Source organism: Pseudorca crassidens, chromosome 6 (genome assembly GCF_039906515.1).
Source record: "Pseudorca crassidens isolate mPseCra1 chromosome 6, mPseCra1.hap1, whole genome shotgun sequence".
NCBI lineage: Eukaryota > Metazoa > Chordata > Mammalia > Artiodactyla > Delphinidae > Pseudorca > Pseudorca crassidens.
The window spans coordinates 7,082,439-7,101,825 of record NC_090301.1 but is presented as its reverse complement, the minus strand read 5'-3'; the positions used below and the strand labels follow the sequence as shown (position 1 = coordinate 7,101,825).

Below are 19,387 nucleotides of genomic sequence, written 5' to 3'. Positions count from 1 at the left end.
GAGTCCCCACCTGGCAGGCCCCACGACACCCAGGTAGCTCACCCCGTGCTGTCTCCTGGAGATGCCGCTTCCACACTAGGACAGGTTGCTGTTGAGCCCACCGGCCTCCCGACGGTGGGTCTGAGGGAGCCCAGCTCGCGGGGCAGCTCTGGCTGCGCGAGCACTGGATGGCCCTGCTCAGGGGCTCCATGTCTACCAGGCCCTGTGGCATGTCAGGGGCTGGTTCTGGAAGGATGGATGGCTCTCTGCTGCAGACGGCATGGCCCTGCCCCAGGCTTCAGGGGCCTATGCTGGGGCTTGCTGGGAACTCACATGGCATCTTTTCCCGTCCCAAAGACTCCTCCCGCCATGCGGTCCACTGACTCAGATGGTCCCAGTGGAGGAGCTGCCTGCACTGCAGCCTGGACCTGCTCTGGGCCCCATGCAAAGGAGGCCAACTTCCGTGTCACCGGGAAATGGGTCAGAGCAACCGTTCCATGTGTGGTGTAGACTGTGAGGTCTACACCGCGTGCCACTCCTTTCTTTGTGGTGGAAGGAGTGAGGTGCAATCCTTTTAACACTTTGTTTCACCTGCCCTGATCCAGGGCTCTCAGGATCTGGCCCCGTATGTGGTACCAGACTAGTCCATGTTGATGAGGTCCTGCAGCCCCTTCGCCTCCCTCAGCAGGCCCAGGCTGGATGATGGGAGGTGGAGGTATGGCTGGGAGGGGCGTTGGTTATTTTGCAAATCAGAGGCCCTGACTTTAACACAGGCCAGGGGATGGCTTCCACAGGGAGGACGCTCCGTGAGGGGAACTGTGTCCCCAGCACCCAGCATGTCACCTGGCACGGAGTCGGCACTCCCTAGATCTGTGTTGAATGAATTAATTAGTACACAGCCATCTCCATGTGTTAAAAATTGAAAAACATTTTTTTGTTTCTTCATGAGATAAAGGCCCTCCAAAGAATATCCTATTGGCAGGGCTAATGCAACATCTCCAGCTTGAAAGATTAATTTGAGACAGCCAGGGCTGCTCACCTACCATCTGATTTAGCCAAATACAAAGCAAAGGCCTGAAGGTACACACAGCCACCGGTTGCTAAGATATCTGGTGTTTCTACACTTCCACCTTGACATTTCCTCTAATTTTTCTCCGGGCCCGCCGGGTTATATTCTCTGCACGCTTCTGGAATTCCTTGTGCTATTTCTCCAGAAGCTTACTATCCAGTGCTTTGAATATGTTGGGCCATTACCATGATTATCCTGATGTATGTATCCGTATAACAAATGCTTATTAAAATAGTTCAGGCAGAGCCCGTTGTCTGGTTTCCTTGAGATTCTATTTCTTTCCAGGTTTAGGTGTTAAATGCAGGTCAGTCCTTGAGGAAATAGGCAAAGGATGTTCAGTGGCGCCACTGCCGCCCATCACCTCCTGACTCTGCCACGCGGTCTGTTGGCTACGTCTCCTTGTCAGTCCCTCCTCTCTAGGGACAGGTCTTCTCTAGGGACTCAGGGCCCAGTGGGGCAGGACAAGGTGTCCAGCCAAGCCTCCACGCAGCCTCCTGAGAGGGGGTGGGGGCAGCTGAGGGGAAGCTGGTGTGGCTTCTCAGCTAACAAATGGCAATGGAACTTGCCTAAAGCGTCTGCTTGGAGATGGAGGTGTGTGGGTGGAGCACATTGGAGGGACCATAGTGCCTGCCCTCAGTTCTCTTCTGGGTCATGAAAAACTAAGCTTCTGCCTTGTGTTTGCAGGTTAATCTGTGTTGCTTGTAAAATAGCTTTGTACACAGAGGACTGCCTTTAGATTATTCTTAATTATAAGACAACCTGCACAGTCTCTTGTGCGAGTTAATTAGATCTAATCAGTTAGGTCATAGTTAAGAAAAGACTGCTGAGTAACATCAACCTTCTCTGATAAACAGAGTTTAACATCTTTATGTCAACACTTTTCTACAACAAACATTTTAACAAATATCGCTTCCTAAAGCAAGTACTGATGGTCTCAAAGTTAAAGCCAATAGGCACGAGAATTGTTAAAGTACATATCTTCATGCTGTAGGAGAGATTTTTCCTTTTCAGCAAAACAGACTGAGGCAGAAACTGGATTTTTTTATGGTGTCAAGACTCAGAATAAGTATAGATTAAACTTAAATATTATGACAACTGGTACGTAAATAGTTGCTGACTTCTCAGGCTAAATAAGTCAAAATGGCTAATCTATGTCTTTTCGGTCTTTCATTGAACAGCTGTTGCTGTTCAGGAGCAACAGCCTTTCATTCTTTCAAGGATCCTAGAGAAGAAAATACCCTGTGACCTCTAGCTTCAACTTGTTGCAAGGCTGGAGCAAAGCTATTTGAGGCTTGTATGAATTTCTTCACACACGTAAATCAACATCCTTGAGCCTCCGTTTCCTTGTTTGTAAAATAGGAATAATAGTAATATCTGGCTCATAACGTTGATTTGTGGATTCGAGGGGAAAAAAGAGCATAAAGGGCTAAGCAGAGTGACTGGTATGTTACGCTCAGGACATACCTGCTGTAATTATAATGTTCATTATTATAGGAACAAAAGCTCAAAAGTTATCCAGGAAGAAATGCTGCTGGGTGATAGAATGTAGAGGTGCGATCAGACCTCGGGGGCAGCCCTGGCGCGACGCGGCCCGGGCTCTGCCTCTGCTGGGCCATCCTGTGCGAGGCGAGGGCAGGTCCTGCCTCGGGCCCATGTGCTTCATCCGTAATTGAGAGGGACTGGACCAGACCAGGAGCAAGGGCTGGGGGTGCGAAGGCGCGGCACCTAGGCTGCCAATACCATACCCCCAGCCCCATCACTCAGCACAGAGACTTCCCCTCGGAGCCTCGGATGACTGGGAACCTCCCTGACACAGAGTTCCAGGTGGCCCTTGGCTGTGAACTTGGAGTTGGCCTGTGAGCTGTAGCCATTTGCCATCTCTGGACTAGAGCATCCCTCAGCCCTCACATCCGATCTTTAGGAACTGATGAAGCAGGAAAACAAGTCCTCTGTACATTTTCAAAGCTGTTCTGTCTCCTTTTCAAAGGATAAACATTTCCCATCCCCAGCCGGTATCACTTCCTTCCACCTATAATGTTCATTATTATATATTAATGTTCATTATTCCCAACCTCCACTCCTAACACTTTCCTTCACTCTTTATGCTCCAGCCTCACAGACTTTTTGTTCCTCGAGGCTGGCCTCATTCCCACCTCAGGACCTTTGTACTTGACATCCCGCTGCCAATAGCTGGATGGCTAGCTCCCTCTTGTCACTGAGGTCCCAGCTCTGCGACTGCCTCAGAGAGGTCTCCTTGACCCCCAAAGGACTCTAGCACCCTCCCACCCAACGTCTCTCTAGCACTTTTCCCTGTTTTATTTTGCCATGATGTTTACTAAAATTATCTTGTTTATTTACAGACTTAATCTACCGCTATACTTCCTTACTAAGACATCAGCTCCAAAAAGGTCTAAAGAGCAGGGACTTTTGCCCTGTGTTTATTGCTGCATCCCAGCTCCCAGAATAGAGCTCAGGGCAGGCTCTCCATACATATTTGTTAAGCGAGTGAATGAATGAATGAATGGATTGAAGAGCTGTTCCAATCAAAGCAGTGGGTGGGTTTGGAGGCAGCCTCCCTTGGGGCCCTTTACTCTTGTCTGACCTGATCTCCACCCCTTCAGTAAGACCCAGGGAGCCTGTCCAGGTGTGTGAATGTTCTCCTGGGGCCGGTGTCTCAGCTGGAGACTCTGAGAATTCAGATTTCTTCTTCTGCCTGTTACTGCTGGTGTCTATCGTTTAGGAACCGAAGAAGCATGCTGTTATCTCTCCTTTTTTTTTTTTCCAGGCTTCCAGAAGAGCATCTGAAAGCTATCCAAGATTATTTAAGCACTCAGCTCACCCTGGACTCTGATTTTGTGAAGTCGGGCTCCTGCAGTCTGCCTCATCTCAAGAAACTGACCGCGCTCCTCTGCAAGGAGCTCTATGGGTAATGGCTGCCGTGAGGATGGGAGAGGGGGGACAGTGGGTGAGAGAACTAGCTCATTAGGGTGACCCCTGCTCTTAGCCCCGGTGTCCAGCTCCGGGCAATTGGGCTGTTGGTGGGGACTTAGAAATCTGGTTGTTGGAGGTTTTGTTTTCATGGCATTTGAACTTGGTGGTTGTTGGCTTTTTTTTTTTTAAACGAAAGTTAATTCGAGGCCAGTTGCTATGGGAAGGGGTGGGCGGGAGTACACCGCCAGCCCTTCCACACTTGCTAAGGATCCAGAGGCTACGGCTTTTGCTGCCATTCGTCTTTCTTGCTGCAGCCGGCACATTTGATAAGCACGTAAGGGCACCAAGAGGAGATCAATTAAAATCAGCCTGTTTTCTACGTGGGTGGTGATGGCTCAAGATTGCCAGTGACGGCAGGTTTTTAAAGTGAGCCAATTCACCAAAACTTGAGTGTTCTGCTGTTGAATTCACTGAAGGACCAATTGGTAAAAATTCCAGTTTCTTTTAGTGTTTTAATTTCATTATGTGCTTTAATTTCATTACCATTAAAATTAAGTTTAATTACATTTTAATTGTTAAAAGTGCAAACTTAAAGCTGATACACTCTCTGAAGAATTGACAAAAGAATTTTTTAAATGCTTGAAAAAATAGAAAATCACATTTAAAAGCATCTGAAAGAAATCACAGGGACCCCAAACAATCCCATGGCAAATGAAAGGTCAACATTTTGGTTGGAAAAATAGCATTTCATGTGGGTGAGGTTTTATCAGCCTATACTGTTCTGTGTCTTATTACATACACAGCAGTTTCAAAATTCTTTTGTCAGTTTCTCTGGCGCCATATCTATCTTAGCTTAGTTTCTATGCAAACAAGAATCTTTCATCAGCAGTAATCAAATTGAACTTTCCTTCTAAAGGCTCTTAAAAAGCACAATCCGTACATTTGGTAAAGTTAACGAATAATTTCTTTGACAAATTGAGCCCTCATCAAATTGGCCAGTCAGGTTTACTTTCAAGGAATTGGCTTTCGACTGACGCAGTTTCAGCCAATTGGACCCAGAGCTGTCATTTTTAAAGATTTCCACAGAGAGTTATTGCTCCATGTGATGCTGTTGTTATAAATCATTCATCACTAGGAAAAACACACACACACGGCACTTTCTTTTCAAGAAACACAATTTCATCATGACTGGTAGCGAGCTTTTATTTCTGCTCCAGTGGAAATCCTGTTCTTTGCTGCTTCCTTGTCCAGAGGAGATATAGCTTTAAGTCTCTCCACAAGTTTCACCCAGTACACTCAGCACATTTCCCCAGCACTGCTTTGCTACCTGGACTTTCCTAGAACCTGGGTCACCTCATCCTTATGGTGACAGCAGCTTCCTCAACATAGCTAGTTCTCTAGTTTTCCACAGGCCTTTAGTTACTGAACAGTTAACTTCGAGTTAGAAGTAGAGAGACCGCGTGATGTTCTAAATGCCCCCCAACATTTGTTTGTCTTCACTTCATAGGCAAAGTGATAGTCAGGCTTGAAGACGCGGTTAGGGATGGACTTTTAGAAAATCTTAGGAAAAAATTATGTTTCCCATCCCCCTGCAAACCCTGCAGATGTTGTTCCATGAAACTAACTATAAACTAGTAGATTTCAGACTGCTTTGATTGGAACAGCTCTTCATTCATTCATTCATTCACTCACTTAACAAATATGTATGGAGAGCCCGCCCTGAGCTCTATTCTGGGAGCTGGGATGCAGCAATAAACACAGGGCACAAAGTCCCTGCTCTTTAGACCTTGTTGGAGCTGATGTCTTAGTAAGGAAGTATAGCGGTAGATTAAGTCTGTAAATAAACAAGATAATTTTAGTAAACATCATGACAAAATAAAATAGGGAAAAGTGCTAGAGAGACGTTGGGTGGGAGGGTGCTAGAGTCCTTTGGGGGTCAAGGAGACCTCTCTGAGGCAGTCGCAGAGCTGGGACCTCAGTGACAAGAGGGAGCTAGCCATCCAGCTATTGGCAGCGGGATGTCAAGTACAAAGGTCCTGAGGTGGGAATGAGGCCAGCCTCGAGGAACAAAAAGTCTGTGAGGCTGGAGCATAAAGAGTGAAGGAAAGTGTTAGGAGTGGAGGTTGGGAAGAGTCAGGTGTAGGGTGGTCATAGTTAGCAAATAAAAACACAGGATGGCCGGTTAAGTCTGAGCTTTAGATGAACAGCAAATACTTTTTTAGCATAAGTATATACCGTGCAATATTGGGATATACTTGCACTAGTAGATTATCCATTGTTTATCTGAAACTCTAATTTAACTGGGTGTCCTGTGTTCTACCTGGCAACGCTAGCAGGAGCCACATCACACAGGACTCCCAAGGCCTGGTAGAGATTTTCAGGATTGTGCCATAATCTGAGTCAGGGCGGTGGACACTGGGTCTTAGGAGGCAGACCCAAAGCAGCAGGCAGTTGGGAGCTACTATGTTTGTGACCTGATGGTGGCCCACGAGAAGGGAAGCAAGAGGAGGCAGGGATTTGTGTCTGCTTTGCATCCTGCTGAGTCCTGGGTTTCGACAGTGCCTGGCACACGGGAAGAGCTGATAGATAGTAGCTGGATGACCGAAGGCTTGGGAGCATGTGGGTGCTGAGAGCTGGTGTGACCCAGGGCACGTGTGGATGGTGGAGCTGGCAGATGGATGTAGGGTGGGGGGAAGACGAATCGAGGGTGACCCTTGGGTTTTTGGTGCGAGCAGCTGAGTGGTGGATGATGCCAGTTACTTAGATGGGGAAAGTCAAAGAGGAGGAGGTGGAGGAGGGGCATCTTTCTCTGAGCTACCATTGGCTTGAGGCGCTATTAGACATCCTGGGAGTTGAGCCACCAACCAAGGATTTAGTTCTAGAAGTTAGAGCCCAGGAAACGTCAGGGGTAAGGGTATATGTCTGGGAGTCATCAGCATGCGTTGGCACTTGAAGCTGGGAGATGAGTGGGGTAAGGTCACCACAGGGGGGAGTGCAGATGGAGGGGAAAGGAGGCCCAGGGTAGACGTTGAGAGGTGGGGTGGAGGAGAAGGAACTGGAACGGGGTGCTGAGGATGGTGCCAATGGTGGCCAGTTTTCTCCACTCAGACCACTTGGCCCAACACAAACGCCAGGGTGAGGATGGGAAAGTCACAGAGAACTGAGTGAGAAACAGTGCAAGAGCCTCCTCTGCAAAAATGTCATTACAATGGCAGTACCTGTGTCTGAAAGGAGGAACTTCCGCAGCACAAAGGCTCGAGGAAGATTTGTAACCCTAAGTTAGATTATCTAGAACCAGACAGAAACTTTTCCAGAGAAAGAGAATAAAGAATTAAGTCTCCAGAGTCTGGAAATACTTGATACCCCATGAAGTGGAGAAATGAGGAGGATTGTAAGTAGAAATTTAAAATAAAATGTCTAAGTGTCGGAGAGGTTATTGTATCAATTAAGTGAGAGCAGGGTAAGGATTTTGATAAAGAAACCAACCAACCAAAACAAAAATACCATCATTATAACTGCTTCATTGGAGGCCATAAAATGAACCCATAGTTTTCAAATCAAACTTGAAAATCAAATCACAAAACAGAGCAGAGTGTCAGGGAAGTATATATAAAAAACATGAGAGGGCTTCCCTGGTGGCGCAGGGGTTGAGAGTCCGCCTGCCGATGCAGGGGACACGGGTTCGTGCCCCGGTCCAGGAAGATCCCACATGCCGCGGAGCAGCTGGGCCCGTGAGCTATGGCCGCTGAGCCTGCGCGTCCGGAGCCTGTGCTCCGCAACGGGAGAGGCCACAACAGTGAGAGGCCCGCGTACCGCAAAAAAAAAAAAGAAAAAAACATGAGAGGACTAAATAAGCATATGCCAAGAATGTGTGATTAAAAATCAATAGTCTTTGGAAAGAGGACATAGAGATTCAACTTATAGCTGGTAGGGTGGGCTCTCCAAGAAGCGGGGAAAAAATGATGTGTAATTGATGACTAAATATATAAAAGAAAAAAATGTTTCCAGGTTTATAAAGGAGCTAAATCCAGGTATTGAGAAGCCTCCTAAAGACCCAATGACAGAACTACCAAACAGCAGCACCAAGACCTCTTCTTATAATCTTCTAAACCACAAGGGAAGATGCGCTCGGAAAGTAAATAACTAGGAACAGCACCATTAGTTTTACAAATTACAATACTTACTATTATTCATACTCCTTGATGATATAATAAAAATTCTGAAGCAGTATCTCCAAGGAGAAGACTACTGACTTCTCCTTGGGATTAACTCAACCTAGATATCATTCAAGAGCCAAAGGAGTCTTTGCAGATTTAAAAAATTGGTGAAAATGTACTAATCACAAGGCTTCACTTCAAAACATTTCCAAGAATCTTTTTCCAGAAATTTTAGAGTGCTGGTAATCCTAAAAATAAGAACCCAGCAGCCTACTGAGCAGCTGGATATGAATACACCCAAAACAAAAGTGTTCTTTCTGTGTTCCCAGAACACAGTATGATGAAAATAGAAATAAGTAACAAACTAGCCACAACTACCCAGCCATCTGGCCTTTCTTGATCATCTCCAATCACCGCTGAATTAAAGAAGACACTTGACACAACGATAGCCTATGGGGGATAGGTTTGGAAACGCGGGGTAATCAAGCCTCTGTATATCAGAACTCTAGATGATGCAGCCAAAGCACTACTTGGAGGAAAAGCCATAGCTTTAAATGCTCTGTTATGGAAAGGGAGGCGTAGAACAATAAGTCAAGCATACAGACTTAATCCAGGCTCTCAGTCTCCTGAAGGCATCATGGGTCATACCCCGATTGCCTTGATATTTCCACGGTCACGCAAAGTACTGGAAACAGTAATGTATTCAATATTCGTGAACAAAGATTGAATGTGTGCCAACTACGAGCCTCGCACTGCTCCAGGGGCTAGAGATACAGCAGTGAACAAAACAGAGTCTTTAAGAAATCTCTGTTAAGCGAATGAACAATAACAACAACTGGAAAGGAAAAGAGCAGGGGGAAGATAGTTAAAAACAGAAATAAATTAAGAAAAAGTCAATTAAGGAAATTTTAAAAATTAGAAATGTAGGAGATTTAATAATTTGCATTAAAGATTTCCAAATCAATAAAGAGTACAGTGTACCATTACGTGGCTACAAACCTTCAAATTATAATTAAATGAAGCAAATATTTTATGTGAAATATGAAATGTAAAAATTACCATGTATACCCTCTTTGAACTTTCAAGGAATAATAACCATGATTTATAAATTATTCGGGAATGACAAAAATCACCTAATTCAATATTCAAGAAAAGTATAATTCAAATCTGAAAACCTAATCAAGATAATAGCCTGAAATAAACTATATCCAGTTTCATTTATTAATATAAATGTATAATATTTCAGTAATATTCTAGCAAATATAATTTAAGTGATATGAAAAATGTAGGTTTTATCTAAGAAATCACTGTAAGCGTGAGTCAGTATAAAGAAAACACTATAATTTAGCAGGAGATTAGAGATAAGGGAATCATTTGCATAGATGTACTAATAGACCTGATAAAAGTCGTTTCTAATTTTTAAAAATCATTTTTTAAAAAGGACCAGAAGTATCCCTCCTTAATAATACAATATGTGTCAATGTAAAACCAATTACACTTAACAGGGAAACATTAAAATCATCCCATTAAACATTTTAATAAAAGAAAAAGAGATGCCCATCATCACCTGATTATTTAATACTGTATGAGAAATTTTTGCTAAAGCAAAGAGAAAAAGAAGCAAAAAATCAGAGAAGAAAAAATTAAGAAAACAACAAAGTAGCAGAATGTTCCTTCTGAGTCTGGAGTTCCTGGTTAGGAGACACTGGATGTGCTAGCTGGAAACCGAATGGGAATCTTGGGGAAATTAACCATCTCTCTGAGACCAAGGTGGGAGGAGCCTCTCCTTCTGGGAGGGCTCCCTCAGGGGGCCTAGGCCCCTTCTGGGCTGTGTCTGGGGTCTGACCTGCCTGAGGACTGCAGCCCTCCCTGTCTTTGCTCCCCGTCTTCCCTTGAGCTGGTGACCTGAAGCTGAGACAAGCTTCCCAGGGACCCTGCTGATGGTAACTTCCCGGGACAAATCCTTTCTGTATGATAAGACCAGTTCTTAAGTCTTCCAACTCAAGTCCCTATGTGTCTTTGGTCATTCTGACCCTAACCAACCCCTCCAGACACGTCTGAGAGCCAGATTTCTCAAAATTTTACCAAGGTTAGAAATACAGAGATAACAGCATTATTCTTAGAAAAATCCTAAAGATTCAGTTTGTGATATGTACTTGTGTTTTTAAAATAACAGTTTTAAAAAGGAGAACAATGAGGGAGATCTATTTGATGGTAAAGCATGTTCTGAATTAGTGCTTTAGAATTTCTTTTTTTTTTTTTTTTTGGCCTAGAATTCTTTTATGAAATGACAGTTTAAACAGAATACCACTATGTTAACAGAGTAGCGCAGTCGGAGGTGGGAAAGAAACTGAGAACCCTGTCTGCCTGGCACTTCCCTCCCCCTCCCCAGGCCAGTTACCTCCCCCCACCCCATCCTTGGCCCCCAGAGGCATCCCAAGGATGGCCAATCAAAGCCAGTAGGCTACAACACCTGCAATGGTGAGATGTGTCAATCTATGAACATGACATTGCCTAGTACATATGAGGCACTCCAGAGTTTTCGTTGAATGAATGATATGAATTCCGAAAATAAATCCTATCATATTTAAGATGAGCTTGTGCAATGATCTAGCCCAAAAGAACTGTGGAAAAAAGAGTAAGTGCAGTTGAGTGAAAATGAATAGCAACATGGAAAAAGGTGAACTTATTTCCACCACATTTTTTTTTTTAATTCCAGATGAAGTAAGGAACTAAAAAGATATAACAACAACCCCCCAAAACCCTGTTTATAACATAACTTTTAAAAGAGTGAGAAACCAATTTAAAGTGAGCTACTAATTGCTCACGAGTAAATGCTGATAAATTTTTAACTAAGGTAAGCAAAAAAATTTCCAAGGAAAAGGTGAAAAATAGAGCAATAAAAAACTATAAAGCACTTTATAATGAAATCCAGCCTACCTAGGGTGAAAACAACAGAATGGGGGAAAAAAAAAACTTACAACACCTAGATTAAATAAAAAGCAAAGCAATAAGTAGGAGTTTATACCAATGTATAAAAATACCAGCAAAATTCCCAACAGAAGACCAACAATGGACATGAACAGTTTATAGGAAGAGAAATACAATAGAAACCAACCAGATAGAAAAATACTTAGACATTAAAGATATGCAAATCAATTCATCAGTATTAAAATGCACTGTTATGCCCACTAAAAGAGAGAGAGAGGAGAATAACAGAATTCAGACAGCACAAAGGATGAGCAGGCTGGAACAGTGGCCAAGGCCACCGTCACTCAAAGGCTTAACGATGATATTGATCAAGAGCCATAATCTCTGGTTATCTTAAGACTGTAATTGAAAATAAGTAAAGAAGAGCTATATGAACAAAGCTGTTCACAGCAGGCTTTATTTATAATCACCAAGATCTCAAAATTACCCAAATATCTAGCAATTGATTTTGGTACATTTAATTGATAGAATATTTTGAAACCACTAGGAATGTTGAATGTGTAAAAACATGAAGTTTTTGATGAAATAATAGATGAAAAATAGAACTCAAAATTGCCTGCCCACCCTGCCCAAAACAATGGGAAAATAGAAAAAGATGAGAAGGGAACGAAGGATCAATAAAGCCCTGGTACTGGAATTGTCAGCGTACTAGACAATGACACATCTCTCTGGGCATCCACCTTAGCTGCTCAGAGGAGATGTGAACCGGAAAGCACAGACTGCTCGCACGCGAAGCCCCTGGGGCACCAAATTAAAATGCAGATTCCAGACCAAGTCAGGTTGGGGCCCAGACATTTGCGTTTTTAACACTCGATGAGGGTGTAATTCTTACAAACGCTAAAGTTTGGGAACCATGGACGACTAAATTATTTCTAAGTAGTTTTGTGATTCTAGATTCAAATTTTCTACAGGCTTCGTAGTTGAGTGTGGCTAAACAAAGGTGAATCAGGTTTACGCATCACGGCTCCAGTTTGGTCCTGGTCAGGACGGAAGGGGTGGGGGTTCTCAGGAGATGGACCAGTACTGGCAGGCCTGGATCTTTGCCCGGGCTTGTCCTTCTGGGGAGGATCCCTGCCTTTGCCAGAGTGGGTGTGACCACCACGCAGCATCTCCAGCTGGAGCCTGTGTGTGTGATGCCTCACTGGGTCCTCACTAATCCTTGACCTTCACCCTGTCCCCTACCCCCAGCGAAGTCACCCGGACCCTCCCTACCCTGGAATCTCTGCAGAGACTGTTTGACCAGCAGCTCTCCCCCAGCCTGCGTCCACGGCCTCAGGTAAAGACTTTGGGATTGGACAGATGAGATTGATAAAACCAGTGGGGCAGGGGTGGGGGCTCAGATGGGGCATGGGGAGAAGAGGTAACCAATGTCCCGAGGGCTCAGAAGGAAGCACTGCCTTTGTTGGACCCCCAGAGTATAAGGGGGCCGGGGAGCCTCAGCACCCTGACCTCCCGCCCCCGCTGGATTTTGATTTGAGGAATAAAGATTTCAAATTATGCAACCGCCAGCAGAACTCCTTATTAGTGCTGAATAAGGAGGCAAGGCAGGACCTTTTCCCACCATTTCTCATCAGAAACTGAAAAAAACATGAGGTGCTTAAATGCTTGTTCCCACCTCATGCCCCAGGAGGAGCAGGTGAAGGCAGGCCCCCCGCCAGACACACAAACACACACACACGTGCACACACGCGCGCACACACGCACATGCACACACACATGCGTGCTCACAGCCTGGCAGGGGGCCAAGGCCAAGTTGTCTGTGTCACAGAACGTGTCCTCGGCAAAGGTAAAAACAAGCACAGATAGGACTTCCAGAGAAAGCACTTGCAAGGGACAAGGGTTTAAAAATGTTTAAAAAGCAAACCCTTCCAAGCACGATTAAGTAAAAGCAACCAAATTTTTTAAGTGGGAAGAGGATTTTCAAAGCCTGTTTTACTGAAGAGGGACTGGGAATAGCTGGGATGCCCTGGAAAAGATGTTAGTGAACACCTCATGAGTAACTGGAAAATGACCTGCAAAGCAGGGAGACCTCTTCTTGCCTCTCAGACAGGAAAATTTGATTGGTGAAGCCAGGACTTGGCTCTAACATGAGGGTCAGGGACTCACAGCTGAGAGTGGAAATGGCTTTCCTGAAAGGCACTTTAGCCGTCTGCATGAAAATGTTTAATGCCCGGAGTCCTTCAAGTAAGCCATTCTACCTGCAGGCAGCTGCCGTAGGGTCTACGTGTTTGCATAGAGATGTTGACAAAAATGTTTATCACAGCTTTGTCTCTAAAAACAGAAACGCTGGAAACACAAACAGAGAGAGAAAGGGTTAAAGTATGATGCAGAATTCTGTTCTAAGGTGGATGCACTGACTCCAAGGCATACTGTTGAGTGAAAAAAGCAAACGGTAGAACAATATATAAACTAGGATGTAAGTGTACACGTGGAAGTCGTACCAGAAGTGTTTATACCCAAAGGGCTACTCTGTTCACGAGGAGGGGGTGGAACTGGGCCAGAGGGGCCTGGGTCAGGGGAGACTTCAGGTTTGCCCAAATGGTTTTTTGGAGTTTTTTTTTTTTTACTGAGAAAATTTGTGTTCTATTTGTACAGCTTAAAATTCATCAGGATAAAAAAAACAACAACGTAATTTTGCTTTCCTTGAAGTGAATGGTGGGTTAATTTCCGGGAAAGTAAAAGCAAATCTAGACAAAACAGAGACCCTACCAGACACTAAAATTTAAATCGTTTGAATACAAGACCACACACCCAAGTCTTTGAAGTAGGATTGGAAGAGGGAGAAGCTTCTAGAGAGAAAAGCTGGTAACAGCCACGCCCCAGCATGATGCCCTGCGTGCAGAGGCCAAAGTGTTTGCATTCGGTGGCAGGACAGAGTAGCGATGGGATGGGAGGTGGCATCAGGATTTAGAGGAAGGGTTCTGGCTGCCACCCTCCTGTCTGAGACCCTGACTTGTCAAGAAAAGCAGACAATGTCTTGATGCCTCCAGAAATTCACAAATGGAAGAGGGAGTTCCGAGGCTGCCTGAGGTAGAGGAAAGAACACTGGCCTCTGGATCAAAAACATCCAAGTTCAATATCTAACTCACCTCCCTCCCGCCTGCCCCGTCCTTAGTTGCCTTATCTGAGAAATGGGCATTGTCATATCTGCCACTGCAGGGGTATATGAGGGAGTAAATGAAATTGCTTGGGTGAGACATCTGGCCATGGTAGCCTCTTACCAACACTAGGCCCTTTCCGTTAGGTAGGCAAGATAAGATGGGGACCCCTGCGCGACATTTATTTGAGAACTGCTGGGAGGTGCAAACTGCAGCGTTATCAAAATGACTGCTGGTCCGAAGTTTGGGGAGAGCCCTGGGTCTGCCCTAGGTAAGCACAGAGAGCCGTTAACCTTGGAGCCCACAGCCTCCGAAGTTCAACTGAAAAGCTAAGTGCAGTAACCAGGCCAGCTTCTACAAACCCACAGGTGGCCCTCAGACCAATTCGCCCACATTGAGGCTGAGCTGTGAACTTTGCCCTCAACCTCAACGCTAGTGACATTTGGGGCCGGATCTTCTTTTGCTGTGTGGGACTGTTCTGTGCATTGTACGATGTTAACACATCCTGGCCTCTACCCACTAGATGCCATTAGAATCCCCCAATTTTCACAACCCAAAGTGTTCCAGACATTGTCAAATGACCCCAGAGGGCAAAATCTGTACCAGCTGAGACCCACTGGGCGAGATCTACATTCAAATCTCAGGTCAATACCAGCTTTGTGACCTTGAACAAGTGACTCACCACTCTGACTCAGTTTCCCCATCTGCAAACCAAGGACTAGAAGAGTCAATACATCTTAAACACGCTGGGCATAGCATACGAACCCATCACATGGTCATGTGTATTCTGCCTAACGAGGCAGTAGAGGCTAAGCTCCAGCGTTCTTCTAATACCTTTTGTTCCAAGAACTAACTCCCACTTGGTTGGTAGCTTCATTTATACTTTGTACGTCTTTACCAAACCTGCCCCAAAAGACATAGATTCGAAGAGAGAGTGGGGAAGACACCATCCTACCACCAGGTGATGGGCCGGGTAGTAAGCAGGCGATCTCCAGTGTCTGAAGGAGGATGAGGGGGTTTGAATCTGCCATCTTTTCAACTCTTTATGAGAAAAACACCCCTAAAACAAGGGATCCTGTAGTCTCCCACCTGCTGTCCTGCTCCATTCTTACCTGCATCTCAGCTCCACTCTCTTGAGCCCTCCTGCTGACCAATAATAACTGAAGACTGATTGAGAGCTTTGTCGAGGAGCAAGGGCCAAACCAAAAAGAATTAGAGAAAGTTGTGACAGAGAGTAACTGCCACGATGATGGCGGTGATGGCTGTGCTGGAGGTGGCCGTAGCGGCAGTACTGCTGATGGTCAGAAGTGACGGTGATTGGTGATGGCAGAAGGAGAGAGCTAAAGCGGCTGCTGGGAAACTGAGGTCAAAAGCCTCTGTAGGGACTTCCCTGGGGGTCCAGTGGGTAAGACTCCGCGCTCCCAATGCAGGGGGCCTGAGTTCCATCCCTGGTCAGGGAACTAGACGCCACGTGCCGCAACTAAGAGTGTGCAGGCAGCAACGAAGATCCTGCGTGTGGCAACTAAGACCCCGGTGCAGCCAAAATAAATAAATAAAAATAAATCTTTAAATAATAATAATACTTATTTAAAAAAAAAAAAAAAGCCTGTGTAACCTGACTGACTTATTCAGGAAGGGGTGGGGTAAAGGGACATCTCCTCATCGGTGACAACCCTCATTCCACTCTGCTTGGTGTTCAAGGTTGTCAAGTCTGGTGTTCTTGTCCTAGTGGAGGGCGGGGATGGTGCCCTTTTAACTCTACATCTCCAGCACCTTGGGAACGTGTCTGGCACAGAATAGGTGCTTTGTAAGTATTTGTTCTGTGAATAAATGCTTGAGACCGTGGACTTGGTGCCAAGCAGACATGGTTTCCTGGCCTGCTGTGCCGTTACTAGCTGTGTGACTTCTGACAGGTAACTTCAGCTCTCTGGGCCTCAGGCATGCATTGAACAGCTTTACCGAGCATCTTCACTGGCCAAGCACCGATGTCACAGCACCGGACACATTTCTCACGGTCCCAATTCTCACAGTGTTTACATTCTAGCAGGGGAGATACACAAAGAGCAAATAAACAATCGTGGTGATTGGTATGAAGCAAAGCAGGGTGATCTAGTAGAGATGATTTTAGCTCGTGTGGTCAGGGAAGACCTCTCTGTGGCTCTGAGACCTGAATGACAAGGAAGTGGCCTTCTCAGGTGACATCTATGTTTCTAGGGATTCCTCAGAAAGTGTAGCTCAAGGCCAAGGGCAGATCAGAAGTGAGGGTGAGCGTGGCTGGGGCTGAGGGGTGGATCATACAGAGTCTTTAAGAGTTTGGATCATTTCCTCTCAGTGGTGGGAAGCAGCTGGACCAGGGGGTTTCGAGCCGGGGACGGCCGTGTTTCGGAAGTCGAGCCAGGAGCACCGATGCAGTACACGTAGGAGGGTGGAAAGGTTATAATCGAGGACAGGCCTCGGTTTTGTTTAAGCAACTGAGAAGCACCGGGGAAGAAGCAGGTTTAGAGGGAAGAAGAAAGGAAGATGCATTTTTTGGTCATCATAATTTTGAGACGGTTGTACATATCCCTGATTTCCTTGTCTTCAAAGGGGGACAATAATCGTACTTGTGGGGTTGTTAGGGAGATGAACCAAGATGAAGCATGGAAAGCGCTCAGCGGCTGGCACTCAGCATCCCGTCCTTATTTGCTCTCATGTACCAGGTGCTTGGTGAGGCCAATCCGATCAACATGGTGGCCAAGCTCAGCCAACTGACAAGTCTCCTGTCTTCTATTGAAGATAAGGTATGTGGGGGACCCTGCAGCTTCCCTGGACTTCTCTATGGCCCCCTCTTCGCTTGGAGAATGCCCAGGTACCCCTGTGACTCTGTCCCAACCTGTACTGCCTTCCCTTCCCCTCCCAGCCTGAAGGGCCCCATGCGTTTCTGCCCACAGGTCAAGGCCTTGCTGCATGAGGGTCCCGAGTCTTCCCACTGGCGTTCCCTCATCCCACCAGTCACCTTTGAGGTAAGTAGCTGTGGACTTGTGCTTCACAGGAGGGGGCTGGGGGCGGTTCTGGTCCCTGGGGAAGGGGGGCTTTTGATGGACCCCCAGTCCTTCCTCAGGAGGGAGCCCAATGGCTGGGCTGAGATTGACGGTCAGCGGAACCAGCTCCCTGGGAAGATGATTAAACCTTAGAATGGGTGCCCAGATGAACCTGTGGAGCCTTCGCCATGGGGAGGCTCCCAAGGAAGGAGCTTCTCATTGGCCCAAGATGCCAAAACTTCTTCCTTCTCCAAATGGGGGCAGTGAGTGTCATCAAACAGAGGGCCTCCCCGAACTGGCTGGAAAATAGTGCCTCAAGGAGGGATTAGGGGGGAAAAAAGTGATTCCTGTGACTTCCCCGAAAGTGACTGAGTTAGAATCTCCAGGCCCAGAAATTTGTTTTTCTTTTCGTTTTTTTTTTTATCGCTCAAAGGGGTATCTCTATTTGAGGAAATCAACGTGTGACACTTTGAGAGATGAAATGTTACAGCTTGTACACCAAAATCAAAAAATGAAAAATTAAAAAATGAAACGGTTACCAAGGTAATGCAGGTCAGGGGATCAAAGGTGAAGGGTCACACATTATTAAAAAATCCAGAAGGACGGCTGCATCATGATCTCTCATTAGTGTTCCAACGGTGCCTCTCTGGGTAAACTTGAACATTTCGGCAGACATTCAAGCAGCTTTTTCGGTAAAAAGATTTTTACATGACTGTTGCTATTCCCATGATCATCTTCTATAGGTGGCGCGGTGTTGAGAACACAGTAGGCGCGAGCTCCGCGGAATACACTTTGGGAACCGCCCTTCCGGCTTGTTTTCAGCAGCCATTTCCCCCCCGCGTGCGCATCCTCCTCCGCGCGACCGGGACCACGAGCGCGCTGTTTTCTTCTTTTCTTTTTGCGCAGCACTGGTTCCACATTCAGAAACAGGACAGGATGCCCACCCCCAAATCCTTCCTAGCCCTGATGACAATTCGATTTTAAGATGTATTTCCATCTTCTGAACATGCCTAGGCAATTGTCTTTTTCCTAATTATTATCAGTGAATGTTCACTTATTGGTTGTAACGAGGCCCAGGAGCATAAATCTGTTACTAAAATCCTTTGTGGAAGTAGATGACACATCATATTAATGAGTGTTGCCACATTCAGCTGTGAATAAACCATCTTCCAGTCGTTCATCCGTTCCTTTCACCAGACCTGGCGGAATAGCTGATGTGCACACGGTGGACAAGCTGGGCTCCTCCCACGTTTCAGGGACTCTCACGAGCTGCCCATGGAAACTCCCTCTGCGGCAGGGAAGCTCAGAAACAGAAGCCCAGTGGTCCCGTGCGGCAGGGACACCAGGGCTGGACACATGGCCAAGGGCTGCCCAGTCGTATCGACAAGGGATCACGGACTGGCACTGTGAAAGCACAGAGAAGGGATAACCAAAATCTCCTCTGCCCCTCCCCTCCTTCCCCCCCACCTCCTTTTCACAGGTAAAGTCAGAATCTCTGGGGATTCCTCAGAAACTGCAGCTCAAAGTTGATGTTGAATCTGGGAAACTGATAATTAAGAAGTCCAAGGATGGTTCTGAGGACAAGTTCTACAGCCACAAGAAAAGTAAGGCCCCCTCGTGTCTGTAAAGTTCTCATTCTGCTAGTGCCCTTACTGTGGCCGCTCAGCAGCAGGCTGCTGGAAAAGTAAGTCCTGCCAGGCACCTTCCACCCTCTGCTGGGGTACCCACCAACCCTCAGCCTGCCTGTGGGAACCCCCAGTCATAAGGCTCCCCTCTCGTGTCCCCTCTACCTTGAGGCCTGCCCTGTACGCTCCACCTGCTTCCTCCCACCCTGGGGAAATGAGCTCATACTTGGCCCAGGGTGGCGGTTCCACGTGTGTTCATGCTCTTCCCTGCTAGGAGCCACACTGACGCGTGTGGTCATCATTATGCCTGGTTCAGGCCCTGCTGGCCAAATCAGGCTGCATCTCTAGGGTAGCACAGACAGAGAAACAGTTTAGCATGGCATTAAAGTCATGAGCTCTGTCTGAATTCACATCCCAGCTCAGCCACTTAGCACCAGTGTGACCTTGCATGCGACACTTAACCTTCCTGGGCCTCAGTTTCCTCATCTGTAAAATGGGGATGATAAGACTCATGTGA

At 46.2% G+C, this 19,387-nt stretch overlaps 1 protein-coding gene and 1 pseudogene across 1 annotated transcript in view; one reads left to right on the top strand and one right to left on the bottom strand.

Moving 5' to 3' along the window:
• Window positions 1-19,387, top strand: part of INPP5D (inositol polyphosphate-5-phosphatase D) — a 131,938-nt gene that overhangs the window by 65,807 nt on the left and 46,744 nt on the right. The window contains exons 5-9 of the mRNA XM_067740198.1: window positions 3,834-3,974; window positions 12,316-12,403; window positions 16,925-17,005; window positions 17,156-17,227; window positions 18,726-18,849. Of these exons, the coding sequence (XP_067596299.1) occupies window positions 3,834-3,974; window positions 12,316-12,403; window positions 16,925-17,005; window positions 17,156-17,227; window positions 18,726-18,849 (506 nt within the window). The remainder of the gene's footprint in view (window positions 1-3,833; window positions 3,975-12,315; window positions 12,404-16,924; window positions 17,006-17,155; window positions 17,228-18,725; window positions 18,850-19,387) is intronic.
• On the bottom strand, window positions 17,857-18,426 carry LOC137225940 (calmodulin-binding transcription activator 1 pseudogene; annotated as a pseudogene).